The sequence below is a fragment of the Physeter macrocephalus genome, chromosome 2 (genome assembly GCF_002837175.3).
Source record: "Physeter macrocephalus isolate SW-GA chromosome 2, ASM283717v5, whole genome shotgun sequence".
Lineage (NCBI taxonomy): Eukaryota > Metazoa > Chordata > Mammalia > Artiodactyla > Physeteridae > Physeter > Physeter macrocephalus.
In genome coordinates this window covers 132863279-132890128 of record NC_041215.1, presented here as the reverse complement: position 1 = coordinate 132890128, position 26850 = coordinate 132863279, and the positions used below count along the sequence as shown (strand labels likewise).

Here is a 26850-nt window from a genome sequence, read left to right as displayed (position 1 = left end):
CAAACAAAACAAACAAACAAAAAATCAAATGTGAAGAAACAGCCAAAAGCCTGGGAACTGAGAGTAAGTGGAAATAGACCAGGGACATCACCGGCCCATCAGCCACTGAAAAAGGCCACGTCTACTGCCCTCGTGGACTTCCAGGAGAGGCAGGACACTTTGGTCCTTCATCCCAAATACTCCTGCAGGACCCAATCCCGACATCGCTAACTTCCTGGCTCACAGGCCTCTACAATGACCCGGACCACTTGGGACTTGACCCTGCCAGGTTCCCCGCAATGAAACTTACCTCGTTTGCACCAGATCATTTGATTAGCTAACCACCTGCTGGCGTGTTCATTGAAAGCCATATGTGCTTTCTAACTGGAATGCTCTAGAAATCACATCCAACCGTGATTCAAATGCTGGGCCTTTCATAACCAAAAAGACCTACCGTATAGCACAGGGAACTCTGCTCAATGTTATGTGGCAGCCTGGATGGGAGGGGAGTTTGGGGGAGAATGGATACATGTATATGTATGGCTGCGTCGGTCTGCTGGGCGCCTGAAACTATCACAACATTGTTAATTAGCCATACTCCAATATAAAATAAAAACTTAAAAAAAAATGCGGGGCCTTTAACCCAAGCAGAAAGGGAGGTTTTTTGGAGGAGGAAATTGAGTTCTTACCCCGTTCATATTGTAGAGTGATCACTCCCTGTAAAGCATCTCATTCTGGGTAGGTGTGAATATTAATAGTCAGGCTTCTCTGCTCCAATAGACCACGAGCTTCACCTTGAAGCTCTTTGGGAAAGGCAGGCTGGAGAGCAGCAGGGCTGGACAAGGTGGGCCAAGGTTTGTATGCACCCCAATTTCCCTATCACGTGGAATTATGTTGCTTTTTGCCTTCAACCGTACTTTGCAACTGGTTTTTCTAATCCTCACGGATTGAGGAACTCTTGTAGCTGGGAGGGCAGGCTCCAGAACCAGCATTTAAGTTGAAGTTAAGTGTATGTTAGAAGATTATATGGCCCCAAATGGAAACACTGTGCTATATTTAACACCTTCATCATTCTCTCCTCGATTTCTAACTCTCTCCCCAAATTCTATAAGGACAAAGAGAAAAACCATGAAGAACCCTTTCTCAATTACAGATCACCAGGAGGGGGGAAGAGAGGAGACCCAGCTTTATGCCAAACAAGCTGTGTCTCTAAGAGGCAGAGACAATGGGCGTTTGTAATAATCTCTAAATGGGGGTGGGGAGGGCACATGGCAACAGGGCAGCCCCAGCCTGGCTCAGCCTCGGGCCATGTGATGGGAAGAACGGCACCGTTGCAGTAAGAAAACATTTTTTAAAAGGAATAGCAACCTCTTTTCTGAATGGAATTCCAGAGATAGGCTATATTCATAAAATAACGGGACCATGGTTCATCCTCTCTCTCTTATCTTGGGCTTGAAACGTCTTTCCTCCGCCTTTCCACCCAAGAGAATCCAAAAACACCTGAAACTTGAAAACGTGGCGGGGACTACTTACCGAAATACAATCCCTGCTATGAAGTAAAAGAGCCCAAGCGTATCCATGATGTTCCACAGGTCGGTAAAATAATTCACCCCATTTATGTACCACTGCAGCACAGAGAGGGACAGAGAGAGGACACAGCAGCTTGGAAACATCAACTGCTTCCAGATTTATTCTTGCTCACAAATTTCTTTCCATATCCTTTTTGAGCCCATGATGTGCCAGGTACGCCCTGCAACTGCCCTGTGCTGTTCCAGGGGGATTGGAAGGTGGGTTGCATGCTTGCTGGGCTGTTATTCATGTGTTGCTAACAAAGTCAAGATAAAAAGACTCGTGGATCCTAACTGTTTTTTAAAGAGAAACCTGCAGAGAGTGAGTACAACCTGTGTGGCTAAAGGTGGAATCCCCCCTCCCCATGGCTGCCGTGTACAGTGGTGTAGGCTGTGCACTGCACAACTCTACAGGGTGTTATCCATACTGCCATCATCACAGATTTGTGTGTTTACTGTAAAAATTTTCTGGCACATGGCAATAAAATATCTTATTAAAGAAACTTTTTTAAAAGTTTTTAAAACTTTTTTGTTTTTTGCACACAGGTGCTATGTGTGGCAGCTAGGAGGACAGACGTGGTCACAGAAATGACTGACAGGAAGAGTGTGCCTCAGTGATCCTTCCATCATGATTTGTATATATCGGTCATGATTTCTCAGAAGAAAGCATGTCAGGAAAACACTTAAAGAGGGCTAAGATTAACCATTAGAAGGCTGCATCTGCACAGCCTCTCTGGCAATCCACACGCTGGATTTGGGGGATTCCAGGGTGGCCATCTAACCCTTTCATTCGTCCATCCACTCAAAACATATTTACTGAGAATCCACGGGATTGCAAACACCTGTGCTGGGCCCCTGGGACACAGAGACATCATGGGATTGGGTGTGATGTGGACACTCAAGGAATCTACTGGCCCACAGCAAAGACAGACGTTAAACATGTTTAAAATGAAACGTGATAAGGGTCGGAGGGGAGGTAAGATCAAAGGACCAAGTGAGCTCAGATAAGGAAACCACCAGACTTGTAAAAGGCAGGAAAACAACAGCAAAGATGTGTCATCAAAGGAACTGGCACTTTTCAAATCTATTAAATGAACCACCAGCATGGGTCCACCTGCTATTAAGATATCTTATTTCCTGTTCTGCACCTGAAACCAAGGCCTAAGAAAAAAGAAGCAAAGGAACTTGCCCTTAGGCAGAAAGCCAGCAAGTGATGGGTCTTAGGGTTCTGAAACGCGGTTTCCTCTCTCCAGCATCACCCTGCTTCTTTAAAACCCCACCCCCAACAGAGATCCCACAATCTTAGACTTGGAAGAGATTCAAGAAACATCATGGGTTTCTCAACAAGTACTTCTTTTCACTCATTTATAAATGCAAACAGCAACTTCAGTGCACAAAGGGGTGAGGGCCGTTATGAAATCAAGTACCAAGGAAATATTAAAATCCTCCGGGTGTGAGCAGCCCAATTTGACCACGTTCCCCTGTGGGATGGCTGAACTCCTGGGCTCAGAAATCGTCAGGATCCCTAACTGTCCACTTGGGTGGTGCCAGTGAAACTGATCACCACCCACCAAGAACCATCTGCAAGATAAGGGTAGTTGGGACAGGCTCTACCTGCCACCTGCTTCCCTCTTTGAAACCCTGGCCTGAGAGGCAGGTAGGCACTGGGCAACAGGGCAGCCCCAGCCTGGCTCAGCCTCGGGCCACGTGACCCATAAGAACCATAAGTAGATCAAGCCTGGGGCTGGGAGGCACCGTTGCAGTAAGAAGACATTTTTAAAAAGGAATAGCCGCCTCTTTTCTGAATGGAATGCCAGCGATTGGCTATATTCGTAAAATACCGGGGGCATATTTCATCCTGTCTCTCAGGATTTGGGGATTCAAGGGCCTCAAGACTGAATGTGCTCTCCATGAAGGGACGCTGGGACTTACCTCATTTTAAATAAACATTCACAGTCTGTTTAATAGACCTAAGAGTTATTTAGCAACTATGTTTGCACTTATTGATTGCCTTGGTTAAAAATTCCAATTAACATAGCAACCTCTGTCTCCTGGGCAAGGGAACACAGGGAGACACTGACAAGCATGCATTTGACACCCAGACACTATCTGAAGCAGGTAACATCCTGCCTGGTTTTGCTTTTCGCTAACAAGTGTGAATTAGGTTAATTAAGACAGTGCCAGGCCGGCAGAGCTGATTGAGAAAACCAACCACATGAAGGATTCCAAAAGCCCGAGTCTGCAGACCCGAAAGGGAAACAGCGACCCCAAGTGTCAGAGTCCTGTAATGACATGAATCAGCAAGGCTGTGTTGTGGAGATGGGGCTCACAGACCACACAGTCAGAGCTGCTGCCAGTCGGCGGGGGTGGCCTTGACCCCTCGCTCCTGACCTTATGCACAGGCACATCCCTCACCATCGCCTTAATATGCAGGACTGCTGAATTCAAACTGCGCCTGACGCAGACGTACAGAATGGACTGGAGGACGCGGGGAGGGGGAAGGGTAAGCTAGGACGAAGTGAGAGAGTGGCATGGACGTATATGCACTACCGAATGTAAAATAGAGAGCTAGTGGGAAGCAGCCGCATAGCACAGGGAGATCAGCTGGGTGCTTTGTGACCACCTAGAGGGGTGGGATAGGGCGGGTGGGAGGGAGACGCAAGAGGCAGGGGATATAGGGATATATGTATATGTGTAGCTGATTCACTTTGTGATAAAGCAGAAACTAACACACCATTGTAATGCAATTATACTCCAATAAAGATGTTAAAAAAAAAACTGCCCCTTCAAAAATAAGTTTTACAAAGAAACAGAGGACACCACTTGGACAAAGCTACACATCCCTAGCGTCATCAAATACCACCCATTATGAAGGCAGAAGAGCTGGGGCTCAGCCAGACCCTGTGGGCATCACATCAGGCCTGGGGAGTAACTGGGAAGCACGTCAGAAACCCAGAACCCCCCCCTGAGGCTACTGCCCACCGTCTGCCCCCACCCAGTTTTCCCCGCTCTGTGTCTCTCCTGCGCAAAGCTCCACACCCTCCACCTGCCGGGGGCCCCTCTCCATGCAAAAGTGCACCTGTCCTGAATCTCCTTCCTGCGTGACCCGAACAAGGGAGGCGCAGTTAAATGTACATGCGAATCTGAAGGGAGATGCTTGTGACGTAAGGACTCCAAATTTTACTATCCCGAGTCCTCTAGGCCAACCTCCCCGTCAACTCAAGACGCGCTCATTCAGTGCTACTGGCGGCGCTCGCCTCCCCTCCTTGAAAGCTCCCAGAAAAGACCCTGCCGGTCATCGCTAACTGGTAGAAAGTCCACGCGGACAGAGATATTTGCCTGTTTGGTTCATCGCTGTATCCCCAGGGTCTAAGACACTGCTGTAGTAGGCGCTCAATAAATACTTGTTGAAAGAAAGACTGCGTGAATGAAGTGCTTGGCTTAAGCCAGGATGACTCTCCCTGCATCCTCCTTCCAGGCCAAGCTCTGCCCCTAGAGCAACCCAGGATAAGTCGTCTCTCTAGACCTCATGCTCCTTTAGGTTCCTGGAGGATACAAATGACGTTTGGACTCTGTGACTTTAATGCAGCCAGGAGGCAGGGTCAGGAGCAGGACGAGGGGAGAAATGTTGGAAGCGTGAGTGAGGGGCAGCCAGAAGCAGGAAAAGAACTTTTGACTTTTTACCAACCGTCCCAAGAAGCTGCCAACAGCACCCTCTGCTCAAAAGGGTACGTCTGGGGGCTTCCCTGGTGGCGCAGTGGTTGGGAGTCCGCCTGCCGATGCAGGGGACGCGGGTTCGTGCCCCGGTCCGGGAGGATCCCGCGTGCCGCGCCGTGAGCCGTGGCCGCTGGGCCTGCGCATCTGGAGCCTGTGCTCCGCAACGGGAGAGGCCACAACAGAGGGAGGCCCGCATACCACAAAAAAAAAAAAAAAAAAAAGGGTACGTCTGAGGCCCCTCCTGCCAGGTTCCTCCCCACATGCCCGGTGCTGGCGTCATGGTTCCCCCCTAACTCTCGGTCACGGCACATCTCTGGGGTTGAATCAGGAAGACCCTGCCTTTTGTCAATTCGTTTTTTGAAAAAAGATACACGCACTTGCCAGAAACGTGACAACGCCTGCTCCTGTGCCAGGCCCCGAGGATCAGATGTGAATAAGAAACAAACATCTGCGTGAAGTCATTTCCATGCCACCCAATTCTGGGCAAGAGCAGAGTATGTGTGAGGAGGTGGAACTCCCCCAGTGGAGCCGGTGCCAGATGAGATGGGCAAGGCTTGCAGGTAGGACACCCCGTCCTCTTGCTCCCCTCAGTAACTTCATGGTTATAGGTAGGTCAAGTCATCATGCTGTATACCTTGAGAGTATACCGTGCTGTATGTCAACAATATCTCAATAAGCTGAAAAAAATAACCGCTTGCAGTAGAAAAGATGCCCATTTAAGGATGGGGAACCAGAAGGTCAAAGAAATTAAGTAAGCTACTACCATGCTATTTGCAACTCCTGCTGGTTTTTCCCTTTCTCTCTCTCTCTCTCTCTCTCTCCCCACTTATTTATGCTCATGACTTATTTGCCCCACTGGGCCTCCCCATCCACAGAGGATGAGAGGTCTGCTGGTCTCTCAAACAGGATGAGACACAGGGCTTTCCGCCGGCAGCCAGACCAACCCCTCCAAACTCACCCTTTCATCCTCTTCCTCTGCAAAAGCCAAACTTTCTCTCTGATGTGCCTTTGAAAGGTGGTCAACTACGCCCGGGAGCCCAGCAAAGGAAGGGAGTCAGGGCCCCAGCACCCGACTGGTCTAGGAGGGAACGCGTGTGACCCCGTGCAGCGCCAGCTCCCATGACAACGTAACTCGAGAGGTGCCTAATTTAAAAGTTCTTGGTTAACTTTCTCACAATGGCCAGGGCCCATTCCCGTTTCAAATGCTGACTCTCCTTCCATCTTTCTCTGCTTCTCTCCAGCAGGATATTTTCACACCCTGGCTGCTGATACACAGAAGTCAAAAAAAAAAAAAAAAGAGAGAACTAGCAAGTAAAAGAAGGCCTCTGAGACTATATGGAGGGGGCTGTGGGTTGAATTGTGTACCCTCCAGATTCATACATTGAAGCCCTACCCCCCAGCACCTCAGGATGTGACCTTGTTTGGAAGTAGGGTCCTTGCAGATGTAATTAGTTAAGATGAGGTCATACTGGAGCAGGATGGGCCCCTGATCCAATGTGATTAGTGTCCTTATGACAAGGGGAGACTTGGACAGAGACATGCACGCAGGGAGAATGCGGTGTGAGCATGAGGTCAGGGATTGAGCAATGCATCTACAGCCAAGGAACAGCAGAGATGGCCAGCAAATCTCCAGAAACTGGGGACGGGCCTGGAACAGGTTCTCCCTCACAGCCTCAGAAGGAACCAACCTTGCCCACAGCTTGATCTCAGACTTCTGGCTTTCAGAACAATGAGATGATGAACTTGTGTTGTTTAAGCCGCCCAGCTGGTGGTGCTTCATCATGGCAGCCCTAGCCCTAGCCCTAGCGAGCTAACACAGAAGTGCCCTGGACTGAACTGTGACCACTGGAGCCAATGCCTGGGGCACCCATGAGGCTGATCTGAAGTCATAGAAACCCTCTGCACGTCAGCAGGACCAGGTCCTGGGGGGGATTTGCTGGTAGACAGAAAGCCTGATACTCCTGCATGCTCAACACACTTCCACCTGTACTCCGTCTCCAGCCTGCGTCTGCACCTCCCACCTACTAGACAAGCAAAGGCAGATCCAGGGCACTGGTACCAGGATGCCTGCCACCCCTTGTGCCCATGGCAGACACTTCTAATTCATTTAGATGTTCTCTTGCTGAAAATAGAGGCTCAGAATCTTTCTCAACCCAGGGCTCCTAGAAGCCACCAAAAAAAAAAAAGCATCTATTAGAGTTAGCATGAGAGTCAAAACAATTTAGGAATCCTATTCCAGGCAGCAACTCTGTGGGGTCAATAACAGCATGCTTTGCCCCTCCAAATATCTGGTATCACTTGGCACAGTACCTTGTACACCGTAAGCACCTAGGCCATACGTGTTGAATGGATATGTTTTTGGGTTTGGGCTCATATGGGACAAGAGTGACAGCAACAGCAGTTCTCAGATATTTTGTAAACTACCATTTTAAAAGGATTTTCTGGGATGACTTTTCATGATGGTTTAGGGACAGCACTGACCTTCACCATCAACATTTATTCATTCAACAATTATTAACTGAGCACCTGCTACGTGCCAGGCCTGGGCTAAGCTCGGATTAAGGGTGGGAAGAGGATGCTAAACAATGCAGGTCCCAAGAAACTAGAGAAAACACCATGAATAAGTGACATGAACTCCCTGAAATTCACAAGGACGAATATGAATTTCTGACACCGTCAATCTGACATGCTGGGCATTGAGATGCTCTTGGCTGGAAAGTCCTTCCAATTCCCCTGCCTCTCATGGTGCTGCCTACCCCAGTGACAGTAATGACAGGATCACAAATGGCTCCTGATGATGGGAGTGGGTTTAAAAGTCCAAGGTCAACCTGCTCTTTGAACACATTCCCGAGTAATTCATCTCCACCAATTAACATTAATTAGAGAGCAAGGCTTGGGCTTGGGGCTAGGAGATCTCATGGAAGAGCATCTTCACGTTCATGGGTGGCCACCAAATGAGAACATTTATTTGGGGGAAATAATGACTTTGGAACTTGAGGACCAACTTCTGCTCCCCTTTGGCATTAGGAAGATGCCGCTCACTGAGGAAAGGAGGGGGCGCCCCACGTCGGGGCTGACCTACCTGTCTCACTTCATCACAGAACAGGACAAAGACCAGCGCGTAGAGGACCAGCTCCGGGGGTTGCGGCACAGATTGGAAATCCATGAGCAGCACGTAGGCAAAGAGCAGGAGGAAGGCGATATAGAAGACCACGTTCCAGGAGAAGACCACAAACGGGGAGGTGAAGAAGGCCACGTAGTACCACAGGAGCTTCCTGTGCTTGTCGAGGGGCTTCTTCCTGGACCGAGAAGTGACAGCATTGTCACCATCCCGGCCAGCATCGTGTAGCGTGGGCTACACCTCTCCTTCGGAACACAGATGAACAGAGACCCACGGCTGGGCCAGGGACAGGTGGTGTCCAAATTGTGTGTTCTAAGTTTGACCCAGCCAAAATTCAGCCTCGGCATTTCATGCTTAATAGATCCAAATTCTGCCTCAGATATTGAAGACATGACCCCACTTCTACCTTTTTGAAATCAAACCTGGGGGAAACCCACGGAGATCCCAGACCTAAAGTGCAGAGACTAGAGTGAACATCGTAATTTCCAGGCCTTAGGATCCTTTGCACAAGAGCACACACACACAGATACATGTACACACACAGAGATGCATGTACACACAGATGCATGTACACACACACAGATACATGTACACACACACAGATGCATGTACACACACACAGATACATGTACACACATACATGTACACACACACAGATGCATGTACACACACACACAGATGCTTGTACACACACACTCACACACACGATTATGTGCCTTGGTTTCATACCTAAATGATACAAAGCCACAGCCAACCAAGGGTATAATAAACAGACACAGGATAATCTTCCAGTTCTTGGTGTCTCGGGAAATCTCTCCGTACCATTGCTTGGAAAGGAAATTCTACAGGAAACAGAGACAAAGGACACAGGTCCTTATTAATGCAATGACATGCTGGATGGCGTGCGACCTTTCTTCCCAGCCCTCAAACCTCTCCAAAATAAATAACTCTCTGAATTGAGATCCTTATTCTTTTATATTAGTTACCTGGATTTTAAGGGGCTATGATTCAACCATATAAAATTCTGTTTGATTTTCAGTCCTTTTCTATGTTGGGTTCTGTGAACTTTAAAACAGAGGTTGTATGAGTCCAAATTCACTAAAGCTGTGAATTTTAACCAACTCTAATTCTTACTGTGTAAGTTTAAACAAGCACCTCTGTAGCTCCTTTTCCCTGAAAGATCACAAATTCACACGACATCCAGTGCTACCTGTGGGGCCCCAAGGATTCATTTCCGGAGGCAGACAGGTGACACCTGTCAGGAAACTGAAAGGAAGTCGGCAAGAGAGAGACCACTGGTGTCTCAACACTCATTTGAGCTAAAAAGGCATGGGAAAGCTTTCCCCAGGCCATATCAGCCCCTGAAAGGTGGAACAGGGCCTCCCATGAAGGCAGGAATTAGAAACTCGTTTTGCCTCTGACAGCAGCACTGAAAGTCAACACACAAGGGGAGGGCACAGGCTGGGTCACACGGAAGGACCCCGCGGCTCTCAGAAAAGATCGCATTGGGTGTCTCCTGGTGATTCGGTGGTTAGGACTCCACACTTTCACTACCAAGGGCCTGGGTTCGATCCCTGGTCAGGGAACTAGGATCCCGCAAGCCGCACAGCACGGCCAAAAAAAAAAAAAAAAACCCCACAAGAACAAAAATATCATGTCAATCAGAAGGGACCCGTATGTCTCCGTGGCAGAGCAGGGGGGACCTGAGGCCTTCCCAGCACTGTCTGGAGGGCTGGGACCCGGGTGCCCCATCCATACCCCGGCGCATCCCTCCAGGAGAGGACGGCTCCTCCCGAGAGCCCTGCCCCGCTCTGCCTGGGCTTCTGGGGCCGGCGTGTACTTGGCTCTTGAGGGGCAGCCCCCAGGGAACCGCAAACTGCAGTTGGTGGGTAGATGCTCGGATGGGCAGCACTGGGGCAGGCGGCATGAAGCTCCCAGAAGCCCCCAGAAGGCAACTTCTCCTTAGCCTACCTGCGTCTGCTTCCTTCCCTTCTCTTTCCAGCCTCTCGGCCTCCACTCCCCTCGGGCACCTCCTGGACTCACGTCCAGCATAAGCTACTTGCAGTCAAATCCCTGTCTGGCGGCCTGCCTCCGCGGGGCACACCGAGACAAGTCGGGTCCAGTCTTCCAGCCGTGGCAGCCGGCCGGGTCTCCCAGGCAACCCTGAGCCCAGCACTGGCCTCCCTCCAGCCCACTACGACGCAGAGGCTGAGCCAGAAAAACAGCAAGGCCCCCTGTGTGTCCCTTGTCATCCATGACCACGCTCACGGAATCCACTTGGCTGCAGTGGCAAACGGATCCTTTTGTAAACACTGTGCCAGTTCTTGGCTGCATGATATCATGGAAAGTCCGTGAGGCGGGCAATCATCATGGGATCAAATCCCAGCCCTGCCACTTCCTGGCAACCTGGGGAACGTTCCGGAAGCTCTCTGAGCTCCTGAGTCCCCCTCAGTAGAACGGGGCTAATATGCAGACGGGTGTCAGTCCATCCATCTCCGCCCCATCTTCCTCCCCTTCACACCGGTCCCCCTCCAGCTGCGATGGTGGGTGGAAAAAAATCTCCCCTCCGAAACCCGAGATACCAGGTGCAAACTGCTGTTAATGTAATTTGGGGCAGAAAACGTCTACACTGGCTGAACCCACTTCATACTAGTTTCTCTGCTGCCATTACTACTAGTACTAGTTCTAAGAGTAACAGCTACCATAAAGGGCTGGCCCCACTCACATATTATCTCATTGAATCCTCACAGCAACCCTCCCTTTACCCCCTAGTATGCCCATTTTACAGATAAGGAAACTAAGGCCCAGCGAGTTCATGGAACCTGGCCCATCCGTACACCCAGTTAGAGATACGCTGGATCCAGAGACCCAGCTGATGGAAAGGCCCATTTCTGGGCATGATGTTTGGTGACTGCATGTTGTTTACCTGGACCCCGGGCTGAGCGATGAAATGCTGGTTCGTGGCCTCCACCGCCAGCTCCAAACAGCTGCTTCCGCCCCAGGCTTCACAGGAGTAGACCAGGAGCTGTTCCGCCAAGTCTTCATCGTTGCTGTAACACTCCGTGAACAGCTCTAAATGACAGTGTCCCCAGAGAGAGGGAAACGGGAGGCAGGGCTGGCCAATACACAGAACTTTCCCGCCCCCGGGCCCACCAGCCAAGCCCAGACTTCCACGAAAGCCTGGCTGTGAGCACCCTGGATTATAAAAGGCAAAGAGAACACCAGTACAATCTAATTCTCTACTGAACAAAGGGACCTTCTTTGGGCACCCCGCACACAGCACAGCGCCTCCTGGCAGCAGGTGTCCAGAAATGCCCACTGAATTGAGCTGCAGTGAACATGGGGAATGCCCTCTTTGGTGGGGTTCAGCCACTGGGGAGGGGATCCAGACCCTGAGCCCCCCTCCATCTCATTTACCCTCTGTGCTTTCGTGGTGAGGTTCTTTGCAGTTAAGGCACAGTGCAAAAAAAAAAAAAAAAAGCCAAAATGACATAATAAAAAACCCTGGCCCAGGGCTTCCCTGGTGGCACGGAGGTTAAGAATCTGCCTGCCAGTGCAGGGGACAAGGATTCGAGCTCTGGTCCAGGAAGATCCCACATGTCGCGGAGCAACTAAGCCCGTGTGCCACAATTACTGAGCCTGCGCGCCTAGAGCCCATGAGCCACAATTACCGAGCCCATGTGCCACAACTACTGAGCCCGCGTGCCTAGAGCCGGTGCTCTGCAACAAGAGAAGCCACCGCAATGAGAAGCCCACGCACCTCAACGAATAAGGCAACGGTGAAAAAAAAAAAAAAAGCCAAAATGACATAATAAAAAACCCTGGCCCAGGGCTTCCCTGGTGGCACGGAGGTTAAGAATCTGCCTGCCAGTGCAGGGGACAAGGATTCGAGCTCTGGTCCAGGAAGATCGCACATGTCGCGGAGCAACTAAGCCCGTGTGCCACAATTACTGAGCCTGCGCGCCTAGAGCCCATGAGCCACAATTACCGAGCCCATGTGCCACAACTACTGAGCCCGCGTGCCTAGAGCCGGTGCTCTGCAACAAGAGAAGCCACCGCAATGAGAAGCCCACGCACCTCAACGAAGAGTAGCCCCCGCTCGCCGCAACTAGAGAAAGCTCGCGTGCAGCAACGAAGACCCAACGCAGCCAAAAATAAATAAGTAAAAATTTGTTTAAAAAGAAAAAAACTTAAAAAAAAAACAACAACACTGGCCTATTGCATTGAGGGTGTGCTTATATTTTGAGACCTTATGACAAACAGATTGGTGTGTAGCTCTTCAGAGAAAATCCTTTAAAAGTCGAAATGCTCGGAGCCATTGCCTAGCTGAAGTCAATCCAAAAACAACGTAATACCTTGAAATTTTTACTATAGTAGAAGAAATCATCAGACACCTTTTTCCCAACACAGAGAGGCTAAAGGCGTGAACATTTCTTCACTAGATCAAACAACAGACAAACATGCCTGCATCTTGCAACGTGCCACCTTGCACACTTAGAACTCCCCAGGGGAAAGAAGAAAACTGAGCCGGCCTAAAATTCTCTGCTGCTGCGAGGTAACTGGTCCTGGATTTCTCACAGCCCTGCGTGGTCCGGGCCCTCTGAGCAGGGGCAACGGCAAGCTGTGTTCCAGGGCAGGTGAACAGCGAACAGAGGACAGATGTTTCAGGAGCGTCACACTCAGCGGGGCCTCTGCCCTCTTCCGTTCCAGGTGATGAGAAACATCGCCCTGGAGGGGAGCTGGGCAGCTCGCCTGTTGCCTCGTGTTATAGAGGCTCTGAGCCTCCTAAGTTTGGGGAGATGTGGGACCACCAACGCCAGCCCTTATTCACGTGACCTCGTGGGGAATCGAGGCACGGGGACCAACCCCAGATGCTGCTCTGGCTGCTGCCTTTGCCATCAGTAATAAACCATCTGTGTCCCTAACCCAGGGGTCTGGGGTCTTCTGCCAGCATATGTATACGAAGCTGGCAGGCTAACCTGTTAGCTTGCACGTCAGGTAAAACCTCACACGTGTCAAGGTTTCTGAATAGCATAACCCCCAAACGAAACACCCCAAGGCTTCCCTATGGTGCTGAGTTACTTAGACCTGGCCTGGGTGTGGCCCTGGGCAGCTGTGGGATGAGAGAGCCTATAATTCACCACCTTCATTCTTGGAAAAGTCAGTAAATGCCACGTGGCGTGGCCGTGCCGGCCACGGCTCCCATTCCCAGAGGCTTACCCACTGCTCGGGTCTCGTACTCGTTTGCCAACTCCTCAGACTCCCCTGCAGCATTGATGTCATTCTTCACCTTGGCCAGAGTCTTCAGAAGCTTGCTGGCTCCCAGGGCTGCCAGAGTACAGCCCCTGGTCTTCCAGAGGGGTGAGAATGTCACAGTTAATTCGTAACCCCTTGCAGTCGAGTCAACATCAAAGTCAGACAAGCACAGATTGATGGCAAAAGCAGGAAATGGTAGAAATCTGAACTGTTCATAATGATTCCCAGTAAAATTTGCAATGTGCACCAAGAGTCTTGAACCTGAATATACTCACAGCCTTGAACATGGAACTAACATACAAAAAGAAAATAACAAGATAAATGCATCACTAATTATTAGAAAAATGCAAATCAAAACTACAATGAGGTATCACCTCACACCAGTCAGAATGGCCATCACCAAAAAATCTACAAATCATAAATGCTGGAGAGGGTGTGGGGTAAACGGAACCCTTTTGCACTGTTGGTGGGAATGTAAATTGATACAGCCACTATGGAGAACAGTATGGAGGTTCCTTAACAAACTACAAATAGAACTACCATACGACCCAGCAATCCCACTACTGGGCATATACCCTGAGAAAACCATAATTCAAAAGGACACACGTACCCCAATGTTCACTGCAGCACTATTTACAATAGCCAGGACATGGAAACAACCTAAATGTCCAATGATAGATGAATGGATAAAGAAGATGTGGTACATATATACAATGGAATATTACTCAGCCATAAAAAGGAAAGAAACTGGGTCACTTGTAGAGATGTGGATGGACCTATAGAATCGGTCATACAGAGTGATGTAAGCCAGAAAGAAAAAAACAAATATTGTATATGCATATATGTGGAATCTAGAAAAAATGTTACAGATGAACCTATTTGTAGGGCAGGAATAGGGACATAGATGTAGAGAACAGACATGTGGCCACAGGGGTGGGACGGGAGGGTGGGACAAACTGGGAGGTTAGGTTTGACATAACTACACTACCATGTGTAAAACAGATAGCTAGTGGGAACCTGCTGTATAGCACAGGGAGCTCAGCTCAGTGCTCTGTGATGACCTAGATGGGGGGGCGGGGAAGGGGGGGAGGGAGGTCTAAGAGGGAGGGGATATAGGTATGCATATAGCTGATTCACTTCATTGTACAGCAGAAACTAACACAACATTGTACAGCAATTATACTCCAATTTAAAAAAAGATAAATGCAGGAGAAGCTGATAGTTAGACGTGGCAATGGGAAGCCTGATGACCCACCATCATGCTGTAACAGCTCAGGGGGGAAATTGGTCAAGGACACGAAGACTGACAATTGTAGTTAGTGACAGTGTGTGTGTGAATCAATATTCAATACCTAATCTTAGGCTCTAAAAACAGAGAATGCAGCTTCTTTTCAACTGTTCATAAATCATTTATAAAAATCATTATGTGTGGAAGCACAAAGAAAAATCTCAATCATTTCCCAAAGCAGGTTTTGTACAGGCCCTACTTCCTGCCTATAATGCAAGAAAGTTAGAAATTAATTTTAAATTAAACTTTAAAACCTCCTCCACTTGGAAGACAATCACACATCCACACAAACCTAAGAAGCAGGTGCCTCCTGGATTACCCACCAAGCCCAGAAATTTCCAGGGACCTCCCCTCCCAAACACATCCCTGTTCACATGGAAACAGGCACAACCATATCCACCGACATCAAATATTCCATTTTACTGAGGACGTTTTAGATTAGGTACGTGAGGTTTGAAAGGGTTAGAACAACCACAACCCAGCATACGTCTGCCGCAGACGTGGACATTTACCTGCTCCCAAATGGCTTTGGAAAGTTCCTTCTTGTTCTGAAGAATCGCCCAGATGAAGAGTGCCTGCAGGGGGTGCCGAGTAATAGGAGACACGTCCTGGGAGGGATTAGAGCAGGTGGTCAGCACATGCAGATGGAGCATCACCTTGGCAGACACACTAGTATAAGAATGAAAACAGGGTCAGGATGCCCTAGGAGAGTGCCCCATGTTTGGAGGGCTCTGTAACTTGGTGTCTGAATCCATTTTCACAGAACAGAGATGTGAGTTTCAACAGAATCTTTGATCTCTCATAAAAGACAACGTACAAGTAGATGGAAAGGTATAAAGGGTGAAAAAATGGGCTGACAGCAATTTAAAAACTGAATGACTTCCGACAGGCTGAAGAGAAAGCAGTTCCTTCTCATCATAGAAATCTCTTTCTCATCTAGAAAAATCATTCTAACTAAATTCTAACTTTCCAATAGTTGAAGTTCAATTATCACAACATAAAACTGAAATTATTTCTTTGGAGTGTTACTTAAAGTTACAATTCCTAATACATCAACTAAGAATCCCAGCTCCTATTCAGCCTCCCATATCTTCCAAGGGGACCTTTTCAGATAGAAAACAACTCTATGTATATATTCCTTTTAATCTTCCCTACAGGTTTTACCAAGATCCAAAATGTTTCTGGCATAGTTATGGATACTGTGGAGAGTTTTAACATAAATAGCATCAAACAGCTTTTTAAACATTTCCAATTCCTTCAAACACCTAGCTCATTTAGATTTTTGCAACACACATATAATAAAATTCTAAAACTATAAAAGATAATGACCTAGTTTGAGTTTTCCCAGAAGCAATCAAGCATTTGAGACAAGTAGTTTATTTTGGACATGATTCCAGGAAAACCACTAGGAAATTGAGGAAAGGAGATGGGAAAATAAAGGACCAACAAGTTGTCATGGTAAATAACCAAAGATTAATCCCACTAGGCAACCCTTGGAGCCAGTGTAGGACACAGGTCTCAGAATTATCTCCTCTGAGCAGGGGGGTTGCTGAGGTATTTATACACCAACCTCTGGCAGTCACTGGGCTCTGACCAGAGCAGACCTTCAGCAAAGAGTTGCAGGTGCTAGAAACTGGGCCTGCCTGTCCTTAAAATAGGAAATCTTGAGAGAATATAAGTGGTACATCCACAACACCTTCTCAAATGGAAACCTGGATTATCTCTTTACAAAGATTCACTGCCCCTTTTATTCACAAAAGGAAACTCGGCAGTTCTCCAGTTCTTTCCATAGGTAGCAGAGAACTATTTTAGGCAGATCATGTCCAAAAGGCTAAGACATGATCAGGCAGCCAGTCATTTGTCCCCATTCCCTGCTAGATGCCTTCAGAAAGTGTGTCACACCAAGCTTTGCAATTAGGAAATACTGCAATAACTAGTTGTAAAGATAGCACAAAGAATAAAGCAGGAAAATGCACCACTTGTTACCTCACTAGGACTTGCTAGCTTAAATAAAGGCAGTAGGAAAAAATAACAACACCAACATGTTAACTACATGACGGCAATGAGGTAGGGAGTAGGAAAGATGGAAGTAGAGAGATTTTTTGAGGGAAGACTCAAGAGAGCAAAGAATTCAAGCAGATGACAGTACACACATGGAGCTCTACGTCTATCTCATCCCTGCTATTCCTGTCTTCCTTCCGGAAGCCTCTTCGGAAGTTAGCAACCAGTTTCCAGACGAACGTGAGGAGGGTGTCATTATAGGAATTCTTGGCAATCTGCAGGTTCCGATACACCAGGGTGCTGAAGTGATTGGAGAAGAGCTCAGTGAGGACGTCATTGGTGAGGAACTTCTGCAGGTTCAAGCCATTCTCCAGAAAGAGGCGGACAAACTTGGGTCTGTCCTTTATGAGAGCCATAAACATGACTTCCTGAAGGTCAGCAGACTGAGGAGAAAGAGCAGAGAGAGAATGCACAGCCTAAATCCAATCAAGAAAACAAGGCATCTTCTTTCTCAGCCACATCGAATTTTCAACCATGAGGTAAATAAAATTTATCTTTTCAGCTGTAACACAATATTAGATTACAGCTCAAACATCGAGGTGGGGGAAGCAGCGAGGTGGAATCTTTGAAATCAGCCAGATGTGAGCTTGGATGCGAACTGGTCTCTTGCTATTGTAAAGTGGAGATAATGACACCCACGTGAGGATGATGTTGAGGGACTTCCCTGGTGGTCCAGTGGTTAAGACTTTGCCTTCCAATACAGGGGGTGCATGTTTGATCCCTGGTTGTGGAGATATGATCCCACATGCCTCGTGGCCAAAAGACCAAAACATAAAACAGAAGCAATATTGTAACAAATTCAATAAAGACTTTAAAAATGGTCCACATCAAATAAAAATCTAAAAAAAAAAAATTACATTAAAAAAAGGGAAGATGTTGATCAAGAATTGATCCCAGTGTCTGGCATAAAGGGAGCACTTGCTCCATTAGGGGGCAGGGGGCTCATGGTACAGCTCACACCATTTCTCTGAGGTCTACACTGGACACAAATTGTGAGCCAAGATCCCAGTGTCTGGCATAAAGGGAGCACTTGCTCCATTAGGGGGCAGGGGGCTCATGGTACAGCTCACACCATTTCTCTGAGGTCTACACTGGACACAAATTGTGAGCCAACCACCAGCCAACTCTTCCTTCTGTACCATGGGGTCGCCCCACTGCCCTGCCCATGCCATGAGGCAAATGCCTGGTCATGTTACATAACCATGAGTCACTGGAACACTTGACAATGATACCTGGTTATTATTTATCTTTACCTCTACTGTCTGGGCTCCTGATAATCCTTATCCCATAGAAGCTTATTAAGAATCTCAATAAAGATAATTAATGTGAACTTCAGACACAAACCCGTGGTCCACGGGCCACACCAGCTCTCAGATATGTTCTGATTGTCCTCCATACTATTTCTTACAATTTGATTCAGTTGCCAACATTAAAAATTAGACAGTTCATAAAGATCCACATTGCCAGCATTAAAATCCAGATTCACAAGTAAACACCAGAAGCTCTGACAACACAGAGAACCGTCAGTTGGAGCCAACTGGGGCAGCTCCAGGAGCCTGGGCACTGTAGCCCTGAGCCCCCCACTAGCCTGGCTGCTACTCGCCCAGCCCACTGTCCTCACTTTAATTGTCTGAGCCCTGGTTCAGGGGAATATCCCCTGTCAAGGGCAGCATGAGCGGTTTCTGTTTCTGTCTGATGTTGGTCTCTCCGGGATCACACGTTGCCCGCAGAGGCAACTGCCAAGGGTCCCTTGAGTCCCCACCCTGTGGCTCCAGGTGGGACAGGGACAAAAAGAGGTGGTTGCCCTGACAATCTGCACTGCCAACAAGTTCCCAGGGTGTGCTCATGCTGCCCCGGGTCCAGGGACCACCCTCTGAGAACCACTGGCATACGGGGAAGAGAACAGCTTTGCAGTCAGACACGTTTGTTTCCAAACCTTGGTTCTACCATTACCTTATGTGCGACTTCGAACAAGACTGTGTCTCAAGCTCAGTTTGCTCGTCTGTAAAATAGGTGCTTGTGGGGATGAAATGAGATAACACAGGTCAAGATGCCTTCGGAGATTCAAGTTCAGAGCAGGCCCTCAAAAAACCATCAGAATGGCCCTCCTGTGGTACCCATTGAGCCCTGGCTTATTAACCAGCAAAATGAGGTCTCAGAATTATCTAAGAAGGTGGGGCAGGGCACATCCCTGTGATGGCTGGCACGACAGCCAAGTAAACTAGCACAGTGAAGCTGCTTTGTGCACCACAAAAGGTTATGCAAAGATTTTTAGTTATTTTTAAACAAAGACTTATATACGGCTTAATATGTGCCAGTGTTCTAAGCACTTTGGAAATATTATCTGATTTAATCATCATAACAATCCAATGAGGTAGCTACCACTATTATTACCATCTCTGTTTTCAGATGAGCAGTGGTGTGCTGGTAAATACTTTACGACCAACACTCTGGAAGAAAATAATAAGCCCTGATTTGTAGTATTTGACCATTGCTACGGTGTAAATGCTCCCAACATGGCCAGTCTTCGGCTACCATGTGACATCATTGAATGCACGATTGGGACCCAACACAGAGTAGCAAGTACGGTGTTTCCAGAATGCAGATACAATAGACATAACCTCCAGAGTATAGATCAGAGTAAATGTAGTAAAATAGTTAGAAAGGGACGAGTTTGATTATTTATTGCCTTTGTTTTTAATAAAATTTATTGAGTTCTAAGAGTATAGTATTCGATTTTTAATGACTGTATTTAAAAACCGACTCAAAAAACCCTAAAAATTTTAGCAGTCAGCTCTTGCTAAAACCAGTATGAACTGACCCCAATTCACCACTGTACAAGGAAACTGAGGAAGGCTAAGTAACTTGCAGAGGTTAAGTCATGCAGATGGGCTGGCTCAACCATTATGTCCTTCACTCAACTATCTTTAGCTGAGTTAATAAAATTAAATGTACTATTCAATGCATGCCTGAGTTTATGTTTATTTGTACCATCTGATGTCACTTAAATAGAACATTTCACACACAGGGGTTCATTTCTGAATCAATTACCTAGATTTACATACAGCTCTGTTTTCCCTCAACTAACTAAAGGCTTGCCATGTGAGATAGGGTTCATTATACTGCAAAAACCAAAGATAATGTTTGCTAAAGGAATGAATAATTTTAAAACCCATAAGCCATGACTTTATTTGGATTCTACTATTAAAATTGATCACATGTAAGGATAAATGAAGTCTTCATCTTTGATTATACAACTATAGGCCTAAATGTGTTTTCACTGCCCACCAGTGACTGAAGAGCTTAAAACAAAGAAGCCTCCACCTTGCAGATCCAAGTGTGATGGTCTATAATTGTTCCTACAAAACAGATCTCCTAAGGCGGATCTCACTTTAGTTGTACCCAAGAGGGTGCTGCTGGAAAATGCAGGTCTTACAACTCTCATCAAATTCAAAGTGAGAAAAGTCATTCTATTGGAAAAAAAATACAGATTTTCTGGACATACAACTCCCATATTGGAGGTACTCGTTTGCCTGGGGGAGTCCTGATTTTCTAACTCTAAGATATTCATTGTATGTCTTTAATCAACTTGTTCTATTTTTCTCTTATGCGTCTCACTGCTGACAATTCTCTTATGAGAACTTGGCTAAGAAGGTGCGGCAGGGCACAAAATGAGTACTGCTGTCTGGATTTTTAGTTGAGTTACTTCTGATAAACCCCTTTCAATCATCCTGCACTTAGTTTCCCCACATTTCTTTCCATCAACTCCCAGGAGGAAATCTGCACCTCAACATCTCGATGGAGAATCGCCTCTCACATCATGGCGGGACAGCTATAAACTTTGGATGGTAATGGTAGATTGATGTTACCTTACATTAGTGTATTTATTTTTATTATCTCTTTGCAAGCAACCTACTAAGTCAATGTTATTATCCCCTACTACAGATGAGGAAAGTGAGCCTTGGCAACACTGCTGTACCAGGACAGAACAATCCTTTACAATATTCAAGGGCAAAGACCCTGTCAGAAATGGACCAGACCTGTCACTGGAATAACCCAGGAGGGCTTCCTATGTACCTCCCACCAGCGGTCATTGGTGAAAATCTCATCACTGGCTAGGTCCAGCTGGTTCCACTCCAGCAGAAGCTTCAGTTGCCCATTCCAGTTATCCTTATCTTGTTCATTGGTGCTAAAGGCTGTAAGAGGACAGGGAAAAAAATCAACTCACCAAACACCCAGAAACAAGAGAGTCAGAACCATTCCATATGGCCAATTATCAGAGCCACTTATCAAAGGAGACTCTAAGCATGTTCTCTTAGAATCAGACACTCAGAGCTGTCATTTCACTGACAGTTTATTTTCACTCAATCTTATCCATATTCTATATGTCCCAAAGCATGTAATGTGGATCAGTTTAGGTGATAATATCTTTCCATTTCATATCCTAACAGTGTAACTATGGAATATTGATATTTTTCCATAGATTCAGATTCCATAAATGTCACATTTCCAGGACCACATCTGACTTTTACTATATCTAAATCTATGACATAATGAGCTCTATCATAACAATACTCCACTTGTCTTTTTCAGAGCTAATAATTTCTGTACCTATGTATCTCTACAGATATAGCCCCATTTTAATAAATATCCTTACAACCAAATTTCTGACAAGCACAGTAAGAATGATTCTAATAAATAGCTAATGCTTAAAGTGCACTTCTCTTGTGCCTTTCCCTGCTCTGCATGCCTTAAATATATTAATCAGATGGCTCAACTCTACGTGGTCTTTTCCAGGGTTTTATTTACTTCAGGTAATTGATGGGATTCTCAGACAGCAAAGTTCACACATGAGGATTTTAAAACTGAGGTTCATTCATAAGCATAGGAGATATGTTAACCCCTGAAAGTGAACGCAAAATTATCTATGTGTGTGTGCACGTGTGTACACAGATGTGGAATCCTAGGACAAAGGTCCATAGCTTTTATCATATTCTCAAAGTGTCTGAGACTCAGATAAAGATTCTAAACCACTGTTAGAGACAGCTCTTTGGAAAGCACTGTGATCATATTTAACTGACATTTTGATGACATAAAAATTCTTGTTCTGTTAAATATATACAACCAAGGAGATTTAACTCAGCAGGTCAATAGTAGTTATTCCAACTTCTAATATATGCTAAGCAAAATTAAGTGCAAGATTATATTCCAGTAAAACTGTTTTAAAAAATAAATGGAAGCCACTAAAAGCCACAGAAAGCAACACAAAGCTGAAACTTCTACAGGAGCTAATTTTACTCACCTTTGTACAATGCATAGGAGATAGCATTGCTCACAATTTCATCCCCAGCTTCTTCTATTTTAATAATGGTTAATAGGTGAGAACTTTCGAGAATTTCTTTGATCTGGCAAGATTTAAAGAGCAGAGTTGTCAGCCAACTGATTTCAGGCACAAGGAGCATAAAGTCTCTTTTGGTGAGGAATATTTTATTCCATTTTTTTAAAGATCACCTATAGGAATGTTCCAAACCTCCTTCCCTCTTCTACAGCGCCTGTACCCACAGCATCTAATTTCTAAATTGGAATAGTGAGTCCTTGACCACAATGAGAATAAAGTACTGGCTCTACAAGGGCACATATATCAACAAGTCCCTATCAAAAAGCTGAGAGAGGAACCCTCCTAAATTGTTGGTGGGAATGTAAATTGGTACAGCCACTATGGAGAACGGTATGGAAGTTTCTTAAAAAACTAAAAATAGAGCTACCATATGATCCAGGCATCCCACTGCTGGGCATATATCCAGAGAAAACCATACTTCAAAAAGATACATGCACCCCAATGTTAATTGCAGCACTATTTACAATAGCCAGGACATGGAAGCAACCTAAATGTCCATCGATGGAAGAATGGACAAAGAAGATGTGGTACATATATATAATGGAATATTACTCAGCCATAAAAAATAACAAAATAATGCCATTGAAGAATGGACAAAGAAGATGCGGTATATATATATGATGGAATATCACTCAGCCATAAAAAAGGAACAAAATAATGCCATTTGAAGCAACATGGATGGACCTAGAGATTGTCATACTGAGTGAAGTCAGACAGAGAAAGACAAATATCATATGATATCACTTACATGTGGAATCTAAGAAATAATGGTACAAATGAACCTACTTACAAAACAGAAACAGAGTCATAGATGTAGAAAACAAAATTAGGGTTACCAAGGGGGAAAGGGGGGGCAGGAAAGATAAATTGGGATTGGCATGTACACACTACTATACATAAAAATAGGTAACTAATAAGAACCTACTGCATAGCACAGGGAACTCTACTCAGTACTCTATAATGATCTATATGGGAATAGAATCTAAAAAAGAGTGGATTTATGTATATATATAACTGATTCACTTTGCTGTATAGCAGAAACCAACACAACATTATAAATCAACTATACTCCAATAAAAATTATTATTATTATTTTTTTGTGTGTGTGGTACACGGGCCTCTCACTGTTGTGGCCTCTCCCGTTGTGGAGCACAGGCTCCAGACGCGCAGGCTCAGCGGCCATGGCTCACGGGCCCAGCCGCTCCGCGGCACGTGGGATCTTCCCGGACCGGGGCACGAACCCGTGTCCCCTGCATCGGCAGGCGGACTCTCAACCACTGCGCCACCAGGGAAGCCCTAAAAATTAATTTTTTTAAAAAAAGCTGAGAGACTCATTGACTAGGGATGAGTGTGTGTGTGTGTGTGTGTGTGTGTGTGTGTGTGTGTGTAACACATGGTAGGTGCTCAGTTGTTGAATGAGTGAATAAATGCGAAAAAGACAACAGAAGACCACAGAAATCGTCTGAGTGTGGACATAGGGCTTAGATTATAGGAAGGAAATTTCAGTGTGAACAAAAGCCAAGACAACTTGGTGACTGACTAAAGAGACGAGGAATTCACTATATTATCCTTTGTGATTTTTCTGTAAAGTTTAATTTTAAGACACTTTTTAAGATTCAAGAGCTGGAGGAGAGGCAGAGCCCTTGATTCCAAGGATTCAGGCATTGGCGAGCTTGGTGGGAGCTTGGCAAGGAAGAGCTCCTTCTGGAGGAGGGAACAAGTCTGGCTGTGGTTAGACTGAGCTCAAGATGGTGGTGGGTTTTCCTGGCAACATTTGGAAATGAGGGCCTGAAACTACAGAGAGTTTCAGCTGGGTGGAGAGGGAAGCCTCAGGTCAGGCTGGAAGGGTGACGATGTGGACTAAAAAGGGCCCTTGCATATATCCAGAAAAGACGAAAACTCTTAATTCAAAAAGATATGCACCCCAATGTTCATGGTAGCACTACTTACAGTAGCCAAGACATGAAAGCAACCCAAGTGCCCATCAGCAGATGAATGGATAAAGAAGATGTTTGTGTGTTTATATATATATACATATATATATGTATATATATAACTGAATCACTTTGCTGTACACCTGACACTAACACGATAGTGTCACTCAGCTATAGTTCAATTTAAAAAAAAAAAAGAAAAAAGAAAAGCCCTTGGATTTGGACTTTAGGAGGTGACCTCAAGGCTGCAGTTTCCTGGGAAAAATAGTGTCGGAGGCCCTAGTTCAAAGGACATCTGAGGGTGATGAGGAAATGAATGAAAACGGGAGGAAAACACAAGTCGCAGTGGGTTTGATGAAGAGAGGAGGAGGGGCTGACAGCAGGAGGGGAAGGGCCCTCTCATTACGCGGGCAGCCTTTGTTCAGGCAGAGGAAAGGGGTCCAGCCAGAAATGACAGGAAGGGAGAGGTCTAGGTCCCAAGATTCTGGGGCACAGGTGGGGGTAAGCAGCACAGATGGGGTGAGACATCTTTTCCTTCAAAATGAAAAGGAAGAAGGAGAAGGTGAATATGGATACAGAGCAAACTGATGGGACCCAGAGATGCTGCAGGGGCGCCTACCTCATCCCCCCTCCCCACCCACATACTCTCACCTCCTCGGACCCTAACCCTCCACTGCAGCTGGGATGACCTTAACTGAATACACTTGGATCACACCTCACCCTGCCTCAAACCCTTCAGTGACTTCCCACTACACCTGAACAAGAACAAAACCCTCAAAAGTCCTCCAGTTTCCACCCACAGTATCCACCCTCATTGCCAACTTTCAACTCCTCGGTAGCCACGCTTACCTCACATCTCAGGAACTTCGCACCAAACAACCCCAGCCCTCACCCTTGAACCCCACCCATCATTCAGACATGGCTCGCACACCACTTCCCCTGAGAAGCCCTCCCTTGAAAGGCCTTCCACACCAGGCCAGGCTCCCTTGGCTCAAACCCTGTGTATCCATGCTACCTTTCTTCAGAACACCCTTTCTGTTTTGAAACTATACAATACATTGTATTGTAATCACTCAACATGAATTTTTTTCAATTTCTGTGTTCTCTCTGAGGACAAGCACTCCCTGTTGCATATACTATTCTTTCTGAAATGCCTGTTCCAGTACCAGGCATACAGTATGTGCTCAATAAATAACAACTAAACAAATCCAAGTGTTTGAAATGAATGAATGAATGAATGAATGATACCTTGGTTGGCTGATAGACTGGAATACTCTGAAGGGTCAAGTTCTTGAGAAGGTGGGGAGTAGATACAGCAGAATAACTATGAGAGCACTGCTACGGGAGGAGGGCCTGGTCCCAGTGGGGAAGAATACAGGGTCTCTTGAAGAGGATGAGAAACCTTGAGGTCAGGTTTGGGGGCTCTTTGTCCACATGATCAGTGAGGTTACCCACAATTACCCTGGGATGTTGCTCAATTAATATTTGATTGGAGGTTGGTTCAAGATGGCAGACTAGAAGGAGGTGCGCTCACTCCCTCTGGCGAGAGCACCAGAATCACAAATAACTGCTGAACAATCATCGACAGGAAGACACTGGAACTCACCGAAAAAGATACCCCACAACCAAAAACAAAGGAGAAGCCACAATGAGATGGTAGGAGGGGGGCAATCACAGTAAAATCAAATCCCATAACTGCTGGGTGGGTGACTCACAAACTGGAGAACACTTATACCACAGAAGTCCACCCACTGGAGTGAAGGTTCTGAGTCCCATGTCAGGATTCCCAACCTGGGGGTCCGGCAATGGGAGAAGGAATTCCTAGAGAGTCAGACTTTGACGGCTAGTGGGATTCTACTGCAGGACTTCGGCGGGACTGGGAGAAACAGAGACTCCACTCTTGGAGGGGACACACGAAGTGTGCACATCGGGACTCAGGGGAAGGAGCAGTGACCCCATAGGAGACTGAACCAGACCTACCTGCTAGTGTTGGAGGGTCTCCTGTGGAGGCAAGGGGGTGGCTGTGGCTCACCGTGGGGACAAGGACACTGGAAGCAGAAGTTCTGGGAAGTACTCCTTGGCATGAGCCCTCCCAGAGGCTGCCATTAGCCCCACCAAAGAGCCTAGGTAGGCTCCAGTGCTGGGTCACCTGAGGCCAAACAACCAACAGGGAGGGAGCCCAGCCCCACCCAGACAAGCAGACAAGAGGATTAAAGTTTTACTGAGCTCTGCCCACCAGAGCAACACCCAGCTCTACCCACCACCAGTCCCTCCCATCAGGAAGCTTGCACAAGCCTCTTAGATAGTCTCATCCACCAGAGGGCAGACAGCAGAAGCAAGAAGAACTACAATTCTGCAGCCTGTGGAAGGAAAACCACATTCACAGAAAGACAGACAAAAAAGTCGGACGTATCCAGGAAGATTCCACATGTCGTGGAGTGGCTAGGCCCATGAGCCATGGCCGCTGGGCCTGTGCGTCCGGAGCCTGTGCTCCACAACAGGAGAGGCCACAACAGTGAGAGGCCCAC

The 26850-nt window shown here is 46.6% G+C and overlaps 1 protein-coding gene across 1 annotated transcript in view; it reads right to left on the bottom strand.

Annotated features, from left to right (window-relative positions):
- TRPM8 (transient receptor potential cation channel subfamily M member 8) overlaps positions 1 to 26850 on the bottom strand; it is an 84181-nt gene that overhangs the window by 28896 nt on the left and 28435 nt on the right. Inside the window, exons 10-18 of the mRNA XM_024124651.2 lie at positions 22293 to 22395; positions 21068 to 21186; positions 17083 to 17373; positions 15442 to 15537; positions 13606 to 13735; positions 11312 to 11457; positions 9115 to 9227; positions 8347 to 8563; positions 1513 to 1604 (exon numbers count right to left, since the gene is read on the bottom strand). Coding sequence (XP_023980419.2) covers positions 1513 to 1604; positions 8347 to 8563; positions 9115 to 9227; positions 11312 to 11457; positions 13606 to 13735; positions 15442 to 15537; positions 17083 to 17373; positions 21068 to 21186; positions 22293 to 22395 — 1307 coding nt within the window. The remainder of the gene's footprint in view (positions 1 to 1512; positions 1605 to 8346; positions 8564 to 9114; positions 9228 to 11311; positions 11458 to 13605; positions 13736 to 15441; positions 15538 to 17082; positions 17374 to 21067; positions 21187 to 22292; positions 22396 to 26850) is intronic.